At 47.7% G+C, this 18,799-nt stretch overlaps 1 protein-coding gene across 3 annotated transcripts; it reads right to left on the bottom strand.

The window, feature by feature from the left end:
• Positions 1 to 38: 38 nt before the first annotated feature.
• On the bottom strand, positions 39 to 17,653 carry CERS5 (ceramide synthase 5). 3 transcript variants are annotated; one of them, XM_054649248.2, is made up of 11 exons: positions 16,990 to 17,651; positions 12,249 to 12,354; positions 10,191 to 10,321; positions 9,191 to 9,248; positions 8,623 to 8,673; positions 8,247 to 8,339; positions 6,854 to 6,982; positions 6,171 to 6,277; positions 3,817 to 3,973; positions 2,787 to 2,816; positions 39 to 1,259 (listed from the first exon to the last, which is right to left on the bottom strand). In XM_054649248.2, exons 1-11 carry the CDS (start codon positions 17,187 to 17,189, stop codon positions 1,107 to 1,109), a joined length of 1,215 nt encoding a protein of 404 aa, XP_054505223.1. In that variant the 5' UTR covers positions 17,190 to 17,651; the 3' UTR covers positions 39 to 1,106. The 3 variants fall into 3 exon arrangements, 2 of the variants coding, with proteins under 2 accessions (XP_054505223.1, XP_054505222.1); XR_013185922.1 differs by having other exon boundaries at positions 1,142 to 1,259; positions 2,787 to 2,884; positions 16,990 to 17,653; XM_054649247.2 differs by lacking the exon at positions 2,787 to 2,816 and having other exon boundaries at positions 16,990 to 17,650.
• Between the last annotated feature and the right edge of the window lie 1,146 nt (positions 17,654 to 18,799).

Here is an 18,799-nt window from a genome sequence, read left to right as displayed (position 1 = left end):
CTGTTCTATTTCCTCAAGATGAAACACATCACCCCAGGTTTCTGAAGCAACTTTTAATTGGAGATAAGAGTAAACAACAGTATAAAATGGTAACAACTTTGAGAAGTTTCCAAAATTCTGCTCCTGATTGACCGTTCCATTGCCCCCAAGTACCATTGAGTAAAAAAAGAGAAGCAAAGCCCACAGTGTGGCTGCTATTCCAGCCCTGGGTTCCTCCAGCTCTAACATCAGAGCAGCAACCATCACTTGTCTCAGAGTACAGGGCCAAAACATCTCATTTTTTGGAGAGTTAAACCCAGCCCACCAGTTCTGATCCTCCCTCCGATCCCAGCTTAGCCAACTGAATCCAGTAGGTCTAGAGAGGTCCTCAAACCCACAATTTGCAACAGGAAGAAAACAATTTAAAACGCCTGGATTATGCTGGTTATCTCAGGGGCAATAAACCACCCCCCCACCCCCTTGCAGAAGGCTTTGGTCAAGACTTCAGAGGGTTTTGCAGCACCAAAAGAGGCAGCAGACGCTGGCCTGGTCCCTGGTGGCAGCAGAGATGAGCAGCTGGGACCTCCCCAGCAGCCTGGGGCGAGGCAGAGCAGTGGTTCTGGGTTAGCACAGTTCAAAGCTCAGCTGGGAGCAGGGTCTCTGCCTCACCCAGGGCAGCTGGGACGTGGAACCTGTGTTCTCTGTGCTCTGAAGTGGCTCCTGGAGAGCATCAAGAGCTGCTGCAGCTGCTGGGAGTGAACCGTTGCTGAGTGGCACTGAACCCTGCGGTCCAAACCTGCTCTGCCTCGAGCTGATCCCAGTAAAAGCCAGTTTGTCACAAACAAAGACACCTCTGCAAATAACAACAGAACTCAGGAGTGTTTCCTTGTCCTTCTGAAGTACAAAATGGCTTGAAGTGAAATCTGCAGCTTTGTTTTTGCCCCGATCGTTGGCTTCATCCCTTGTGCCGTGCAAAGCCTCTGACTGGTCAGGGTTGTGCCCGTTTCAGGTCTGCTGGAGGTTTCTGGGGAAGGGGTTTTTGATTAAAGATCACTTGGGAATGTGGAGCTCAACACAACTAGATATTGAAAGAGAAGTTCGTGTTTGCTCAAGGCCAGCCCAGGGCCTTACTCCTCTCCTGTCCACTGGCCAGCGGCCACGTGGCCGTTCAGGCGGTTGGAACCGTTACTGGAAGTGCTGAAAATTCCTTTTGTGCTGTTGGAAGTCACATCCTCCTCCTCAGAGCTGCTCTCCACGTCACTGCGGTCATCCTTGGATACCTAAACATTGCCAGTGGAATTGGGGGGTGGGAGAGGAGAAGGGGAGTTGAAAAATTGACAGAAGCCAGCAGTTAGAAGGTTGTGTCCCTGTGATGAACCACCTTCACTCACATCTACCTCCTACATCTGAGCCTGGCTCAGTTCAAGCTCCCAAGAAGGAGCCTGTCATCACATTAGGAGCAAGACACAGACACTGAAAAAGACAATTTGGCAAGATGAGCTCCATTTTCCAAATATTCTGTGTATCTGTGAAAGCACTTCACTCTTGTTCTCACCAGATCAGATGATTCTACAGATCTGGTGTTGTTCTTGTCTTCCAAGGGCTCCTCTCTAGATCAGTTAAAGGCCATTTTTCTAAACCATTTGTTTTGAATCAAAAATTTCTCATGCCACGATCACAAGTGGGTCCAACAACCAAAAACCAGGAATGTGTCAGTTTGAGAGAGAACATTTTGTCCTACAGGGAGCAGCTTTGCTATTTTAAAAATTAAGCAGCTTTATTTATCACATCACTGCTCCAACAGAGCACCTCCATTTCCACAGCCTGTGCTTCATCTGGGAGAGACCATTTAGGAGCAGGAGCCTGTTTGGACAGGGCATGGAGAACAAAGGCAGTGTCTGATCCAGCAAACACCTGTTCAGAACAGGAGCAGCCTCAGCTCAGGGATCCAGATCTGCTTACAGAGCCTGCCTTAGTTCAGAGACTGCTGCAAATCCAGCTCTGTTGGACTTGCACGTGGGATTTTGAACGTTCCCAGCAGGAGGGGAGGGGAAGAGCCCATAAACCCGGCCCCAGCTGCAAACACACACCTGGGGTGGTGGCAGGTGCCAGAGCAAACCTCCCCAGTGTCAGCTGGGCCTGGAGAGCAGCCCCTGCTCTGCCCAAGGCAGCTCCTCACTCCCCTCCCTCTGCAGCCTCAGTCCCTCCATGTGCCAGCACCCTGGCTTGCAGCTTTCCAAGGAGTCCAGGATTTCTCTCTCCTGGAGTCAGGGTTAGGGCTCTGCAGCAGCAGGAAGTGGTTGAACTCCAGGGAAGATCTGGCTGGAAGCCAGGTGAAGTTAATGATCTCCAGGGGCTTTTTGGATGTCCTGGCTTCTGCCTGTTGCCAGAACTTCTGCTATCTTTCCACAATCTCCTGCTATATTGGAAGGTCAAAGGGTCACTGGAAGGAAGCAGAAATCCCTTGACATTTTTTCTGTTCTTGGGGGAGAAGTGGCTGTTCACTCCTTTTCACAAGAAGGAGTGAATTCCTCCTGCCCTCTGCCCCTCAGTGTGGTGCTGATGGGGAGCAAAGACAGAAACTGGAGTGTGTGGGTGTGTAAAAGCACAAAGTGAAGGTTGTGCAGGCAGGTGACAGCAGGTGAGAACAGACCCCAGGACACTGCTCTGACCTTTGGAAAAAACAGTATTTTAGCACTCTGTCAGGACCAGGGAGAGAAGGAGAAGGCACCAGGGCTCTGCTTTTGTCTTGGGGCCTCGACACAGACGTGTTTCAGTGAACAAACAGAAACACAGGTCACACTTACATGCACAGGGTGAAACTGTCCAGCTCCAATCTGGCACAGAGAAAAGGAGAAAAGAATGAAGAAGACAGAGCTTAGAGTCCTTTCTCTGGCTAGGTCACCTGGACAGGAGAGAACCAAGGAAAGGGAAAAGGTGTAGAACTCAGGATACAGAAACAGCTGCAGAGAATGAAAATCAGGCATTTGTAGCAGCAGCTGTGGGGAACAGAGGAAGAGCTCGTACCCTGAAACCTGCTTGCCCCCAGAGCCAACCAGAATAATTATATTTTTCAAGGCCACATTCCATGTGTAGAGGCAGCTAAAGTCAAACACAAAATAATGCAGAGCCATCAGGGAAACCCAGATCAGAATATCAGTATCTGATAGGAAAAAGCATTTGTGCTACTAAATCAGCTTTTTTGCTGGTTTCATAGAATCATGCAATGGTTTGGGTTGGAAGGACCTCAAAGCTCACCTTGTTCCACCCCCTGCCATGGGCAGGGACACTTTCCACTATCCCAGGTTGCTCCAAGCCCTGTCCAGCCTGGATGATCTTTAAGGTCCCATCCAACCCAGGCCATTCTGTGATTTTTGACAGCCAGCAGACCCCACTGAATCCCTGGGCGATTTTCCCTCAGCTCAGTGCCTGCACTGGCAGACAGAAGCCAGTGAAGCAGCACAATCCCAGCACACCCCAAGGACCAGCTGATGTTGGAAAACATCCTGTATGTCCATGCTGTTGTCCAAAAGAGAGCCTGCTACCACCTTAAACTCCAGAGTGCACAACAAAAGTGTCATAATTGCCATTTTAGGACATTTGAGTGTACTGTAAAATGGAGTTATCCCCCTGCATGCCCAGGAGAGACTCCCTGCCTTTGAACACATGTGGGAACTCACAAGTGCAGAGCAATCAAGGTAAAAACCACCATTTTTGTGAACTCTTGATGCAAGTCCCTTAAGAACCAACACCAGCCCTCATTGAAAAGCTCAATTTCTCACGATTTCTTAATGGGGCTTGCAGGAATGACGAGCCAGAAGCCTCCCTCAGGCTTACCTTGCCCCTCACCAGGGCCTTGGAGGCCGTGCGGATGATGAGGTAAGACCAGATGACGTGCAAGACCTGCAAGGTCACCAGGAGCCCATTGAACAGCCACCAGGAAGGGTAGGGACCGATCAGCTCCCAGCTTTCAAACAGGGTCGTGTTCAAAATCCTGAAAGAGATCCAGAAACACATCTGAGATCAGCTGTGCTCAGCTCCGACTGGAGGTGCCAGGCCAGATGCACAACAGTTTGTGTCTCACTGAGCATCTGCTGCTCTGCTCCTGCCAGAGTCAGGAGACTGAGTAAAGCTCATTAGGAGCATTTGAACTGAGCAACAAAACAGAACATGTGAATGTGCTGCAATTTGGTTACACACATGGGATCTGCTGCCAATTTTCTTCTCCAAAGTACAAGCATTTATTTATAACAACTTCACAGGAAGTGATGTCAGGCTGCTCTGGTCACCAAAACAACTGTTAACACCTTCCTGCTTGGGCAGCTTTCACCCAGATTTAAAGATCAAAAATCATATCAAAAATAGGCTGGGCACAGGAGCTGCTCAGGGACTGTCCCTCTGTGAGGCTGTGGCCAGCTCTGGGCCCTCACAGCAGGGAGATATTGAGGGGCTGGAGAGTGTGCAGAGCTGGAACAGCTGGGGAAAAGGGGGTTCAGGGGGGCCCTTCTGGCTCTGCACAACTCCCTGACAGGAGGGGGCAGCTGGGGGGTGTCAGGCTCTGCTCCCACTGACAGCAGGATGTGCCAGGGAACGTTCAGGTTGGACATCAGCAGCAATTTCTTCATGGAAAGGGTGGTGAGGCACGGGAAGGGGCTGCCCAGGGAGCTTTGGAGTCCCCATCCCTGGAGGTGCCCAAGAACAGCTGGACATGGCACTCACTGTTTCGCTGGGGATTGGTCACAGCTGGACTCAGTGGTCTTGGAGGGCTTTTCCAACCTCAAGGACTCTGGGATCAGGAAGGAATTTTGTCCCCAGAAGGGCTCCCTCCCTCCCTGGGTGCTCTTCTCTTCCCTCAGAGTTTTATAGATTCCTCCAGCCAGGCTGGAAGACTCAAACCTGCTTTATGGCCCAAGCCTTGTGTTTCTTTCATTACTGTTTTGCTGTTCTTGTTGCTGGGAGTTATTACCAGTCCTTCAGCAATTTAATAAACACTTTAGATTTTATGATGCAGAGAGGTATGGAGAGACCTTTAACAACCACATTAATTTCACACAGCTTTTAACACAAGAAAAGCAAAACAAGCTTTTCAAACAAGAACCAAAATCCCCCAAAAGGCAGCTCCAGAAGTATTTAACTCCTAGCAGGTTTAAGAAAGAATGAAATGCAATTCCAGAGATCTGCTGATGTTTTACTTTACTAATTAGGGAAGGGAATACACGTGCAGGGTCTGCAGTGCTGCTGCAGCTTGCCAGATTCCTCTACAAAGCTGAGGAGTGACATTACAGCCAGTGGAAAACACATTAAAGATTTACAGGATGCTGAGCACTGGTGTGAGGTAAGAGCATCCCCTCACGACAGACAGCAGCTGCTAAAACAAATCTCTATTCTGTCCTTGGAAGGAGCCTATGAAGAAATAGGAATTAAAGCTTTTCTTCATCCAGAGTCCTTTGGTGCATTTACTGGAAAATAAGCAAGAGCTTTAACTGCAACCCTGATGCTAAAATGAAAGGATTGTTGCTGCCTACCAGGCACCCAGAAAAAATGGGAATGCCAGGTGCCCATGGCCTAGGAAATAAAAGCAGGCAGTAAAATGGTGTAAGCAATTGCCACCACACACAATAAATGGACAACAGCTCATTAACCAAAGCACTGCTCCAGGTCTGACCTACTGAGGTGAGAGGGAATCTCATTATGGGATGATTCTCTCTAAGCCATTTATCCAGGGTTTTACCTCCCAAGAAACCTCAGACCTATTTCAGGCTCTGAATAGTCACGACACAAGGACAGGACAGAAGTGTCATAAGAATCAGAAACTGCAGTGATGACTAAGCCAAACACAAACAAAAATGACCTCAAGAGACTGTGCCTCACTTGTAATTATTTCTAGAACTTCTTCAGAGAAGCAGAGAATCCTTCAAGCTTCTCAGAGCAATTCTGGCTGACTCTGCCATCACTGCAGCAGGGGAGGGGCAGCTGTGATGGGACTCTGGGATCCTCCCCCAGTCCCTCAGCTGACTGGGGAGAGATTTCTTCATGTGCCTACTCAAACCTGCTGCCCCAAACAGCACCTGGGCCAAGTGCTGCTTCAGGCTGCCTCGAGGGACAGCTGGGATGCTTGGGGAAAGCCTAAAACAAAAGCTCTGCTGAAAGGATTGGGAGAACAAGCAAGAGCTCGCAGCTCCAGTGCTTACCAGAAAGGGTAAATGCCCAGGCGGGTCACGATGAACACGACCCCAAAGAGCATGAAGAAAGCATCACACAGACGTTGGTACTTGGCATAATTGGCCAGTTTTGCAGCCTACAAGAGACAACAAACATGCAAATGTTATTCCCTTTGTGCACTCCTGTAATTACCGGGCTGGAGAGAGGCAAAAGATTCTCAATCACATTTGCAAGTTTGGAACAAAGAGGGATTATTACATTGTATTAGTATTTTTATACTGTTATTTATATGGTCCTACAAGGATAATGGGAGGACAAGGAATGGAATAATGACAGGACAAGGGGGAATGGCTTCCAACTGCCAGAGGATACAATCACCCTGTCTGAGAGGGTGGGGAGGCCCTGGCACAGGTTACCCAGAGAAGCTGGGGCTGCCCCATCCATGCAAGGGTCCAAGGCCAGGCTGGATGGGACTTGGAGCAACCTGGCACAGTGGAACTGGGTGATCTTTAAGGTCCCTTCCAACCCAAACCATTCCATGGTTTTTTGACTCTCAGCACCCGAGCGGTTTGGAGGAAAAGCTGACAAGGCAGGATCAGCAGCACGAATTTCATGGCACATTTAAAGCAGTTTATCAAGAACAAGCAATGTCAGCTTGCTCCCCTGAGATCACACCAGCATTAGGGATGCCAAGATTTGAGAGGAAATTCACCTCCAAGAGGAAATCTGAAGCATCATGGAGGCACAGCACCAGAGTTCCAACCCGCACCATGTTATTCATGTATGAGAATGTGATCAGTCCAATCGTGGCCAGGTGATGGACGAACATGATCAGGAAGTCCTGGAAACAGGAAAACCAGGAATGAAGATTCTTTGGTTGTCACACAAATGCAAAAGTTTGGAACAGAGCCACCCAACTGAGTCACTGGGGTCACAGGATTCCTTCAGTTCAGGCTGTGACTCCACAGCAATCACAGCTCATCACACTCCCACCATCTCCACAACAGCTTCCAGAAAGATCTCTCAGCTTTGGTGCTGCTGAAGTCAGAGCTCTGCCTGCTCAGGGATCAGCACAGTCTCTCTGGCACACACAGAGCTGTACCTGCAGACCCCACAGATGAGATTCAGAGGACAAGGTGACCCTTATTTTTATCTCCTTCTGGTTTTCAAACACACTGAAGTCCCCTCAGCTCCTGGGACACATTCAAAGTGCTGCTACTGCTGTCAGTGACCAAACCCTGCCAGGGCAGAGCAGGCACAGAACACCAGGTAAACTCAGCAGGAAGAACAAAAAATGTTTACAATGCACAATATTCAGGGCTGGTTTGCACTTCAGCCCCTGGCTCCCTGTACCTCACCCAGCTGCCGTGGGGAATGTCATGCACTTGTTAAAGTCAAAATGAAATATTACAAACACAGTCCCAGAGGTTGTTCATCACTCCCTGTCTGCAGCTCCACTGTATTCCACAGTGCTCCACCTGCTCATATTTCAGCACAAAAAGCCTGGGTAAACTTGTTTTTTAACAGCCAATGCAAAGATTGGGATAATTTGCTGCTTTGCAGCTCATGTAAAGGAAGCAATAAGCCAGGATTTACTGGGGACTGTTCTCCAACAGCAACAATAAGCAAATCCTGGAACACAGCATGACAGAATTAGATCTGAGCAACTGCAACCACTCATCATCTGCTCCTCACACAGATGAGAAACTCCTTTCAAAACCCCAGTTATTATTTCCTTAGTGTTTGCCATTTCCTCAGCAACTTCAGCAAGGTTGAAGTTTGAGCAGCTTTGAGCAGCTCATTTTCTTGCAAGCCTTTCAGTTAAATCTATTTTTAGGCAATGATTTGTTAACTTTTGATTGGGAGGTATTGAGTGAAGCTGCTCTGTCCCCTGGAAGGTGAAAGGAACTCAAGGGTACACCAGGTCAGCCTTGCTCCTCCCTTTTTCTCAGGGCTCACAAAGGTGTAAATGAGCAAGAAAACATAATTATCACTACATTTTGGCTTTCCTGGCCATGCACACTCCCCTTTTTTGTTAGTCCTATCTATTATTATTGTTTTCATTATGGCTATTGAGTTGTTAATGCAATTCTGGGTCATCTCACCTTCCGTTTAATGTCTGTAAACTGAGAAAACATGAGAGACCAGTAGAAGGCCAGCTCCAAGATATAGTAATAATAAAGCCTGGATGTTAGAGGCTGGAAAACACAGAGAGAAAGTACAATAAATAAAATAATTCAAAATTTACATTAAAATCACTTTTTTCCTTCCTCCTTTTCCATCCCACTTTAACAATCTCAGCAGCAAATAAACATAAAGTAACTGAGTCAGATGTAACTGAGGAAACCCTGCTGCTGCCAGACCTAACCAGGATGTAAAGGCACAAAGAGTAAATGGCAGAGTTTTAATCCAGTATCAATAACAAAAATAAAAACTGAAATTGTCCAAAAAGTTGGAATTTAGGAGGTGTTTCTCTCATACCTGGAAAGGGTAGTTGTACCAGCACTGTCGTGTGTCCCAAAACCAGGGTGCCTAAAGGGAACAGGTAGGTCTTTATTATATATAAATAAGGAGTTGTATAAAACCCCAGTTTGTACTGGCTGTTTTCCTCCCCAGCACCTAAAGTCACCTGGCACTGGCTCACTCAAATTCCACCTTTATTCTGCCTTTATACTGTAAAAAAGCCTAGTGATTTAAAGTCTAATTTGTGCTGTCAATGTGAGGTCTGCTGCAATGGAAATTTCTAGAATAATCATACAGCTCTAATAATAATAAAGAGTCAAGGAGATGAACCTGTATCCCTTCAAGAGGGAAAGAGGAAAAAAGGAGCAGCTCTCCATAGCAAAGAAAACCCAAAACCCACCTTGGTTTTTTCCAGCATTCTGGAGTAACATGTCAAATAATTTTATATTATTTCCAAAATGACAGATCTGTGCAGAAGCTTCCCTACAGTGTAAGAAGGTCTTGAACAGAACCCCCAGGAGCCCAAATCAGGGACCATTCAACTGCAACCCCACAGAACAACAGCGTAGGTGACAGAGCAACTCACCGTCCAGAGAAACCTGATTCCATAAAAAAATATACTGAAATAAAATGTAAATCTCCACCTGGAAAAAGAAGTAAAAAATAAACTTAGGACATAGAATCAAGTTTTGATTAGCATTTGTGAAATTAATTTCAATAATTGGGGAAAATCTGACAAAATCTGATACCTGAAAAGCCTTCACCCACCTTCATTTCTAAACATTTCAGGTAACATAAACCTATTGCAGAGTTTTCACACCACACTTGGGTTTGCATCAACAGCCAGGTTTGAAACTCAGGGTGAACATGCATCATTCCATATTTAAGAGATACCAAGGTAACAACAAGCAAAGCTGTTGTCACCCAGAGATATCCTGATGTACGTATTTTTCCCTCTTACCTTGTGGCTTTAGGTAGACAAAACCATACTGGGGGAGGAATTGAAAGTTACTGGAAAGGAAAGAAACCAGCAGAGGAGAAACAAGTCAGGAAAAAATGCTGAGGTTCTACTGCACTACAGAGAAAACTGCAGGAGCTTGGAGGGAACGGGGAACAAAGAATGGGGTGAAGAGAAGAAAAGGAAACCAAGGAGTGTCTGGGACTGGGGAAGCCAGAAAGTGGGAATGGGAACGAGCTCTGGATGGGAATGGGGCCTGCAGGAGTGTCCCAGGGCATTCACAGCCAGTGTGGGCATGGGGACACACAGACAGGGGACAGGGACACACGGACAGGGCCAAGGACACATGGGCACTGACATGGACACAGACATGGACACAAATGCAGAGACAGGGACACACAGACACTCCCAAGTGCCACAAAGGACCTGGCCCAGTGTCTAAAGCCGCCCAGAACTGACCCCTGTGCCCCGTTCTGGTCTCTCAGGCATGCCCACAAAATCTTTTAGAATTTCAAAGCCTCCTTTAAGTGCCCTGTTTGCTGGTACAGGAATTTTGGCCCTGGTCTGGCAGAGCACTGCCCCCAGCTCATCTAGAGCTCTGAGATGAAGCCCCTCTGCACAAACATACATGCTCTCACAAAATTTAGTGAGGGTGGTGGGTTTGTCCTGGTTCCTCCGATGCCGAAACCAGCGCTGGATCTTTCGGACATCCCAGTCCAGCTGCTTGGACAGGCCTTCTAACCTTTTTCCATCTGGAGACTGAAGGAAAATGAAACAAATGTCATTTCTCCCACTCCTTAAGCTACTTTGAGTCCTGCACTACGACAGAAATAATGCACAGATAACAAAAACCACACCAGGAAGGGACCACAGAGTCTGAAAGCAAGAACCCATTGCCACAAATGGTCGTTCAGGGTTAACCTTCATAAGCCACTAATTACTTAATTACTCAGAATGGTTTTGGTTGAGCATTTCCTCACCTATTTCATCAGCTGACAGCACATTAAGACAAAGGATGTGACTGTTCTGTCTGATAATTTGGGGGAGGAGCTGTTGAAGTGTTCTGTCCTACCTGTTAAAGCTGCACATCAATTCAAACAGCCCAGAACTCGGCAGCAAAGCTTAAAATGTTTAAGGTTTGCCACTCACAGCAAGGACAGGGAAACTTTAAAGTAAGAGTTGGTTTAACACAGTAGATATTTGTATATTCCATAAAGGCACTGTAGTAATTGTATTATTTCTGTTATCAAAATTCATAAATGAAAATATATTTGAAGACTGAAGTACTTCAATGACAAATATAGATGTTATATATCCCCGTTCTCCACCTGTCTGAATGAACATAAATGGATTTATCAAAGTGAACCAAACCTGGTAGCTCCCTCTATAATAGCCCAGGAGTGAGATAATTCAGACCAACTCTGCCAGGAAGCTCTACCACTGAAAGATGATAACACATTTTACTATTTGAGTTACATACCAACCACAAAAACGATGCAGAATGTTGATTTAATAAAAAAATCATCAGTTCACCCAGCTGAAAATCAAAATCAGAGTAATTTGATTTTCAGCGTTGAGACCGTGACTGTCCTGTCAATCCACCACACATCCCTCAGCACTTTCCTGGGATTTAATGGTGGGGAAAGCACCTGACTCCAAGGGGAATGCAGAGCTCCCAGCCCAGAGCAGCAGTGAAATCCTTCCCCTGCTCCAGGGCCACCCCCAGCCTGACTCCCCACAACCCACAGCACACGGGCACAGTTAAAGGTTTCATCAGCCAGACAAATTCTGCACAGCCTGTGACCTCCTGCGTTTTCTAAACATTAATTTCAAGGACATCCCCTGCATTAAAGTTCTCCCAGCAAAGGGCATCAGATTCTGGGGATTTTTCAGTTCCAAATGCCTCAAAACTTCAATGTTCCCACAAGGCAAGTTTTTTGAAGTTTCCCTTTATCTGCTCCAGTAGATGAGGTTCAGCATCACCAAATCTCAACAGAAAATCTTCCATTTTGTTATCTTTAATGAAAATCGATTGCATTTATTCAATGCTGGATAAAGTACAGTGGGATTCTGTAAATCTGCAGGCCTGTGAGCTTAAGGGAAAGAAGGAAACAACCCAAAGAAACACCTCCAGCCACCATTAAATGTCCTGCCCTTCATCAGGACATCCTTCACTGGCTGAACAGCTCCCTGAATAATCCCCTTCCACTGGCAACTGCTGTCCAGCTTTACAGTAAATGGCAAAAATGAGAGGAAGACTTTCACAATAAAACCAATAAAATCAGAAAAAGAACTGAGCTCAAGAAAAAGAGGAACACGTTCCCAACAAAAGTGGAAGATGCTGGGAAATCTCTTGTTAAACCAAGAATCCCCACTGTACAACTTGGACCAAAGGCAGGGAACTGAAGGAAGCAGCTCAGGCCTATCAATCAGGGGAACATTTGTATCCCAAAGAAGATTCTTCTGTGCACAAAACCATAGGGGAGTGAACTCCCATACAGGAAATTTACTTTGCTACCAGAAGGACGTGCCAGGGGCAAAGTAAAACCAGACTGAGCCCGCTTGTGGAAGCAGAGGGTGAAATGTGCATCTCAATCCAGAAAAGTGGAAGCAAAAAGCCCCCCCTGAGATACTTGCAGGCCTCCATTCCCTTCGGGATGGAGGAGGAATTTGAAGCGTGACTTACCTTAGTGATGGATGTAAACACTTTCTCTAAAATTGCATTGGGCTGGGCTCTGTGAGGTCCACTGTCCTGAATGCCAAGGTTTATGGCACATGGCTTGGCAATAAACCTGCAAGAATTGCCCAGAAAGAGCTGGATTAAAACAAGATATTTATTTCCTTCCTCTGCCTGAATCACAAGGACCTGGATTTGTCAGCACCTGCAAAACCTGGTGGAAAAGCTTTTGAAATCTCCATCCCACTGCTTCCCAGGTGAAGAAACTTCTTTTATTAGCCCATATGGTAACTACAGACACCACATACTGTGCACACCAGAATGAAAAATTAAATCTTAATGCCCTTGGCTTGTAAGGATCTGAATGTGCTCCCCAGGGAGATTCTCATTCCTCAGCAATAAAACAATAGACTGATAGCAGTCTGCTGTGAACAGAAATGCTGGAGATGAAACCCTAAAACAAAGCATCTTGTTTCCAAAATAGGCCTTGGTGTCACATAGCTCAGGAAAAAGGGAAGTTCAAGTGACACAGCTCCCAAAAGTAACTTTTTCTCGGGGGAAAAATAAAGTGGCTCGTTTCCTTCAGGACAGACAGGAAGATGCAAGTACCCCAGTCTGAAAGATCCCTGATCTCGGGATCTCATCCATCCCATGTGCTCTGTGTATTCCAAACTCATTTAACTCTTCCTGGATTTTACAGCACAGACTCTGGAAACAAGCCTGGGTTTGAAATAAAACAAATAGAAACATGATCCAAATGGCCAGGTTTTGCTGCACGTTTGTGTCAGAATGGGCTCAGGGTTCAGAGGGAAATGTCTGCATTACCTGACATGTGAATTGTTCCTCTCCTGTTGGTGGGCAAAAGGAGCAAAATTCAGTATCTTTCAATCAGTAATTTTGAGGAAGAACCTGTTTCTCAAACTGATTTTGAAAATCATTTGAACCATTTGAACCATTAAAACCATTTTGCTTTCACAGAGAGATTGTTTCAGAGAGAGCTAAGCTAAAATTACACATATTTAGGAGCCTCCCAGTGCCACCAAGCAGAAAATGCTGCTTTTTCCAACCACAATTGTTACAATTTCTCCTTGTGTTTAAAAGGAAAGATTAAAATTCAAGAGAATCGTGCCTTTAAGTGCTCCAACAGTAATTATTCTCAGGAATACTCACTGAGTGCTTCAGGAACAAATATCTGTGGCTGTGTTTAAGAACAGTCCCAGGTCGTGGAGTTTTCCCTTGAGGAATTACAGATCAGCTTGTGACTGATCCCAAAGGAACACCCAGCTCTCAGAAAACACTAAACAAACCATAGTCACTGTGGGCCCAGCCTTCCCTGTCTGCCCCAGCTCTTCCTGTGTCTCCATTCAGGATCTGTGAGGTTAAAAATCCCTCCAGGATCATCCAGCCCAAGCTGTCCCCAGCCCGGAGCACCGAGTGCCACGTCCTTGGACACCCCCAGGGATGGGGACTCCAAACCTCCCTGGGCAGCCCCCTCCAAGGCCTGACCACCTTTTCCATGAAGAAATTCCTCCTGGTGCCCAACGGGACCCTCCTGTCAGGAGTCGTGCAGAGCCACAAGGTTCCTCCCCCTGAGCCTCCTTTCCTCCAGGCTGAGCCACTTTCCCACCTCCCTCAGCCTCTTCTCATGCTCCAGACCCTTCCCAGCTCTGCTCCTGTCTCTGGACATGCTAAACTACATTTCAATGCCCACAGCTTAAAAAAAAAATAATTAAAAAATAAAAAAGGAAGGAGTGATTTCCTTTGAGCTTGGCTCCAAAGGCTCACAGCTTCCGCCATAATCCAGACCACCAGCCAGAAATCCTGTCCTGATGTTGTGAAACATTTGGCAAGACCCCCACAAAAAATGCAAAAAATATCAAGTATTAAATGTCTTTATACTCTGCTTTCCTGCAGGATATGCCACAAGTGCAGCACAGAAGTTCACACGTGAACTTGCAGGTGGAATATGAAGTGAGTGGTGAATCCCTTGCTCAGACAGGGAAATCCCAAGCTGACCTCCTATTTAGGTAAACTCAGCAAGGTGAACTCACACTTCAAATTTTTGGTCCCAGAGCAGGTTTTCAGATGTGTTTTGCACTGAATCCCACAGTGACAAAGTTCTGCACAGCCCCAAAAGAGACACAAATGCTGCCCAGACAGCAGAATTTCCATTCTCGGGGATTTTCAAACTGAACAGCAAAAGACCATGGGTGACCTGAATTGCCTGAACACTGGCCTTGCTTTGAGGAGAGGACTGGGTGAGGTGGCCTTGAAAGGTCCCTTTTAATCTAAATGATTTTATGATCCTCAATGAACTATACCCAAGGTCAACTTACTGCCAACACCTTCCAGCAAGAAACTCTCATCATATAAATTCTTCTATGAAACCTTTATCAGCAGGGATCAGCTCACACCCCAGCCTACCCTATCACACTACTTGTTAACACACACTGATTTTAAAACAGATTTTCAAGTGCACAGACTCATATGTTAGAACAAATAGTTCTCAGGCATGTTGTGCTTGACAAAAAGGCAAAATCTTTCTTTATGAACATTCCAGTTTGGCTGGTGACTCCTTATTACAGCTCTTAAAAGGAAGAACAATCTCCAAAGTGAGATGTATTGAATATGCATTTTTGAGTTTGTCTTTCCATAATCTCTCAATTTTGCTGTGTTAAGATTTAACCAATCCTCACCCTCTCACTTTCCACTGTCTTCACCTTCCTCTATGAGTCCTGCCTCACCCCTACAGTCATTAACTGCCCACAGACAGACAAATGAATTATTATTTTGTCAATGCCATGATGTAAAAGGTAGTTTTTAGTGGAATTCTAACTAACAGAAACGTGTCAGCGTTGTAGCACAAAGCACTTCCTCACAGTGAGGAGCTGCAAAAGGAGAGAGAAAAGAAGCAGCTCAACCAAAAGAGCTGCACGATTCTGTAATTCTCATTCTGAGTCACCAAGTCCAACTGTGAAATGTGTGTCAAGAGAGACATTTGACACAATCAAAGCCTGAATTGGGATAAATGCACCACAGGAGTTTATTGAGACAAAGCTGAACTTTTATGACATGTTCAAAGTGGCTGGAAGAAACAGAAAGGAGTTTATTCAAAGATATGAACTTTTAAAATAAACAAACTAGAAACTGCCTGAGATGGGCTGTGACAATCTGCTTTCACTTTGGGACACCACTGAGACAAAGCTGAGATCAGGAACAACTCCCTCAGCAACCAAACCTCAGCCTCTGAGCTTTGCTCAGATGATTTAACTCCACCCTAAATTAACATCACAAAAGAAATTTCATAAACCAGGGAGACATTATCAGGACATTGTAAATGCTGCCTGGAGCAGTGTGCCATCAGGTGTAGTGCATCTTCCACAACAGCTCCAGGAAAAGAGAATATTCTGCACCTCATCCCCAGACTGACACCCGGATTAGGAACCTCCCCACAGTATCATTTTTATTGTGTCTCACTATCTCTTTTCCTTATGTCCTGGCAAGTGCCAAGGTTTGGCCAGGACCAGCACACACCAAGCTGAGATGGGATTTTGGCAGTGCCATGTGTGTTCCTGGGTCCTCTGAGGCCTTTTCCTAAGGGCAAAATGACAGCATGGAGAAAATAGAGCCTCTCAATTCCTCACCTCTCTGCTGACCTGCTTCATTTTCCTCCTGTATTTGCCATCTTTTTACTTCATCCCAACCGCCTCTTAATTTCTGAAAGCTCAGGAAAATTCACACTTCTTAAAGAAAACCCACAGAAAAAAAACCCAAAAAACTGACTCAATTCCCACTCACTTTAGTCCTGCAGCCTTTTTCATGCTTAGAAAATACCTATGGAATCATGGAATGGTTTGGGTTGGAAAGGACCTTAAAGCTCACCCAGCCCCACCCCCTGCCATGGGCTGAGACACTTGCACTAATCCAAGCTGCTCCAAGTCCATCCAACCTGGCCAACTTCTGCCCTTTCAAGGCAGAAATTTAAGATTAAATCAATGTTTAATGAACTACGTGCACAGCAATACAGGGTGTCTTGGTCCGTTTCACCTAAGGGTTTCCTAAGTAAGCCGCTTTACTAATTAATATCTCTGCCACCCACACACTGCGTGGCTGTGGCAGATCCACACCACACACACACAGGATCTACCTGTGCCCCGGGGCTGAGCTCACGTTTATGGATGCCCAGGTAAATGAGGAATCCCGTTTTACACCTGTTGATGGGCAGAGATGAAGATCCGCACTCACATCCATCGTGCCTGAGACAAGGGAGAGCCAGCGAGTATTTAATAATACATCAGGCCATGTGAACGAGCCCTATTTCCTCATCCAGGAACTCAGGGAAAGTACAATAAAGCACACACGGAAGCCAAGTGCGGAGCAGCAGCCGCCAGCTCCGTCCGTCACCCTGCGAGGTTCTCCCGGGCAGGAGCAGGAGTAAAAGTGAATTCCTCTATAAAACATGGGATTTTTCTTGGCACCACCTCAGCACTGCCGGACTGGAGGGGCCTCTCGTTATCCAGACCCAGGGCAGTAGAGCCCCACGGGCTTGTGCATGTCGCGACAGACGCGACTCCCTCGACAGCTTCCCTGGATTACACAATGTCCCCTTTCCACGCACGGAGGGCCTCGCGGAGGCCCCGCAGGGTGCGGGGGAGCCCCCGCCCAGCCACCCCCCGGCCTGGCCCGGCCCGGTGCTCACAGACCCCGGCGCTTCCCGGCCCCGCCGGCCCGGGGGCGGCCCCGCGCTCACCTCTCGAAGAGCAGCCGCACGGCGAAGATGCCGAGCGCCAGCGGGAAGGCGGAGAGGACGTGAGCGGCCCGCGGGTACTGCAGCCCGCTGCCCGGCGGGCCCGGCTCGCCGGCCAGGTCCGCCCACGTCACGTTGTGCGGGAGCCAGAACCGCTCGTTCCAGAACCAGGCCCGCAGCGCCGCCGCCGCGGCCGCCGCCATCTTCCGCCTGCCGCCGCCGCGCTCGGGCGGCCGCCACAGACACGGGGGCGCGGCCGAGCGCCGGCCCCGCCCTGTCCATCACGGCGGCAGCGAATCGGGCGGCAACCCCGGTCCCGAGGGGGCGGGGCTTGGGGAGACCGCGTCCCTCATCGCCTCAGCCCTGCCGCCGCCGCCACACGGTGCCACCGACACGGCCGGGCGGGGCAGGACGAGACCGCGCCTCTCACCGCCCGGCCACGGCCCGTAAGAGGCGGGCTTCGAATACACCGCTCCCCTTGTTGCATCGTCCGCTACAGGCGGTGCGGAGCACAGACGAGGCAGCGCTCTTTGTCGCCTCGCCCCGCCCCTGCCGGCGGCCGCAGTTCTGGTGGTCACCACAGCCACCAAACGAGGCCAAAGCGAAGTCCCGGCGCTCACCGGTACACCTGAGCCCGGCGCTCACTGCGGCCGCCGCTCACGGGGGCCAGGCCGTTGCTCACGGGGGTTCCGTTGCGCCGGGCCCCTCGCGCGGCCCGTTACTTTGGAGCATGCGCAGTGCGGCGCCCCCGCGTTCCCGCCCGTGAGGCGCGCGCGGGCTCGTGAGGGAGGAGCGCGCGCACGGCCCCGCCACCCCCTCAGCGCGCCCTGAGGGAGCGGGACCGGAGTGACAGAAAAAAAAAAGTCACAGAACCACTGAGTTACAGAGCCAGAGCCAGAAAGTGACAGAACCGCAGGGTCATAGAATATACTGAGTTGGAAGGGACCCACGCGGATCATCAAAGTCCGACTCCTGGCCCTGCCCAGGACACCCCAACAATCCCGCCATGTCACGGCCGTGATGTCGATGCACAGTGCTGAGCCCTCGCGGTTTCCACAAGCAGAGACGACTTTTAACTGGTAAAAGTCCTCAAGGCAGCAACACAGGGTAGCAAACGATCCATGGTTAGTGTAATGTCTCTTTTGGCACCTGTCCAGTGGAGAATAGATTAAATGGCCCATTAAGCACTCAAATGCTATGATAACTAATAGATTCAAGGATAGAGTAATTTATGATCTAGTCACCTTTTTTTTTTTTTTAATCAATGACTTTATTTAGAAGTACCCAATGTGCTAATTTCTCCTTGAAGATGTTCAGCTGGATGTGGGCCCCTGTATGTCAGAGACTCACAGATGCCTCAGATTTAACTAGAATTAATGATTTTTTGATTAAAGTCTCTGGTAGTGCAGCCAGTATTGCTTCAGTATCATGTAACCGGGAAGACACAGTAAAATTCAATTGCGTTTCCTTAGAAACAAGCAGTTGGCATATTCCATAAATCCAAGTCCACGACAAATGATCTTCCCTCCCTTTTCAAATAGCACAATTTAGAGTCAGAGAGATCTCTGGTTGCTTAGCAATTTGAGGAAATCTGATACTAAATGGATTTTGTGAGGAGCAGAGAAAGGTGGCAGAAAGCAGCTTGGGTTTGCACATCAGGTTTTTTAGCTTTTCCTTTGTACAAAGCAAGCCTTACTTCTTAATTTAAAAGAAAGGGAAATGAGCAGTAGATTGTGGAACTGCTAACACCTTCCAACTAGGAAGGAGGCTTTTCCCTTCTTCCCAATATCCATGTCATACACATTTCCTCATT

This window comes from Agelaius phoeniceus, chromosome 35 (assembly GCF_051311805.1).
Source record: "Agelaius phoeniceus isolate bAgePho1 chromosome 35, bAgePho1.hap1, whole genome shotgun sequence".
NCBI lineage: Eukaryota > Metazoa > Chordata > Aves > Passeriformes > Icteridae > Agelaius > Agelaius phoeniceus.
The sequence above is the reverse complement of the archived record's forward strand: the minus strand, read 5'-3'. Positions and strand labels throughout refer to the sequence as shown.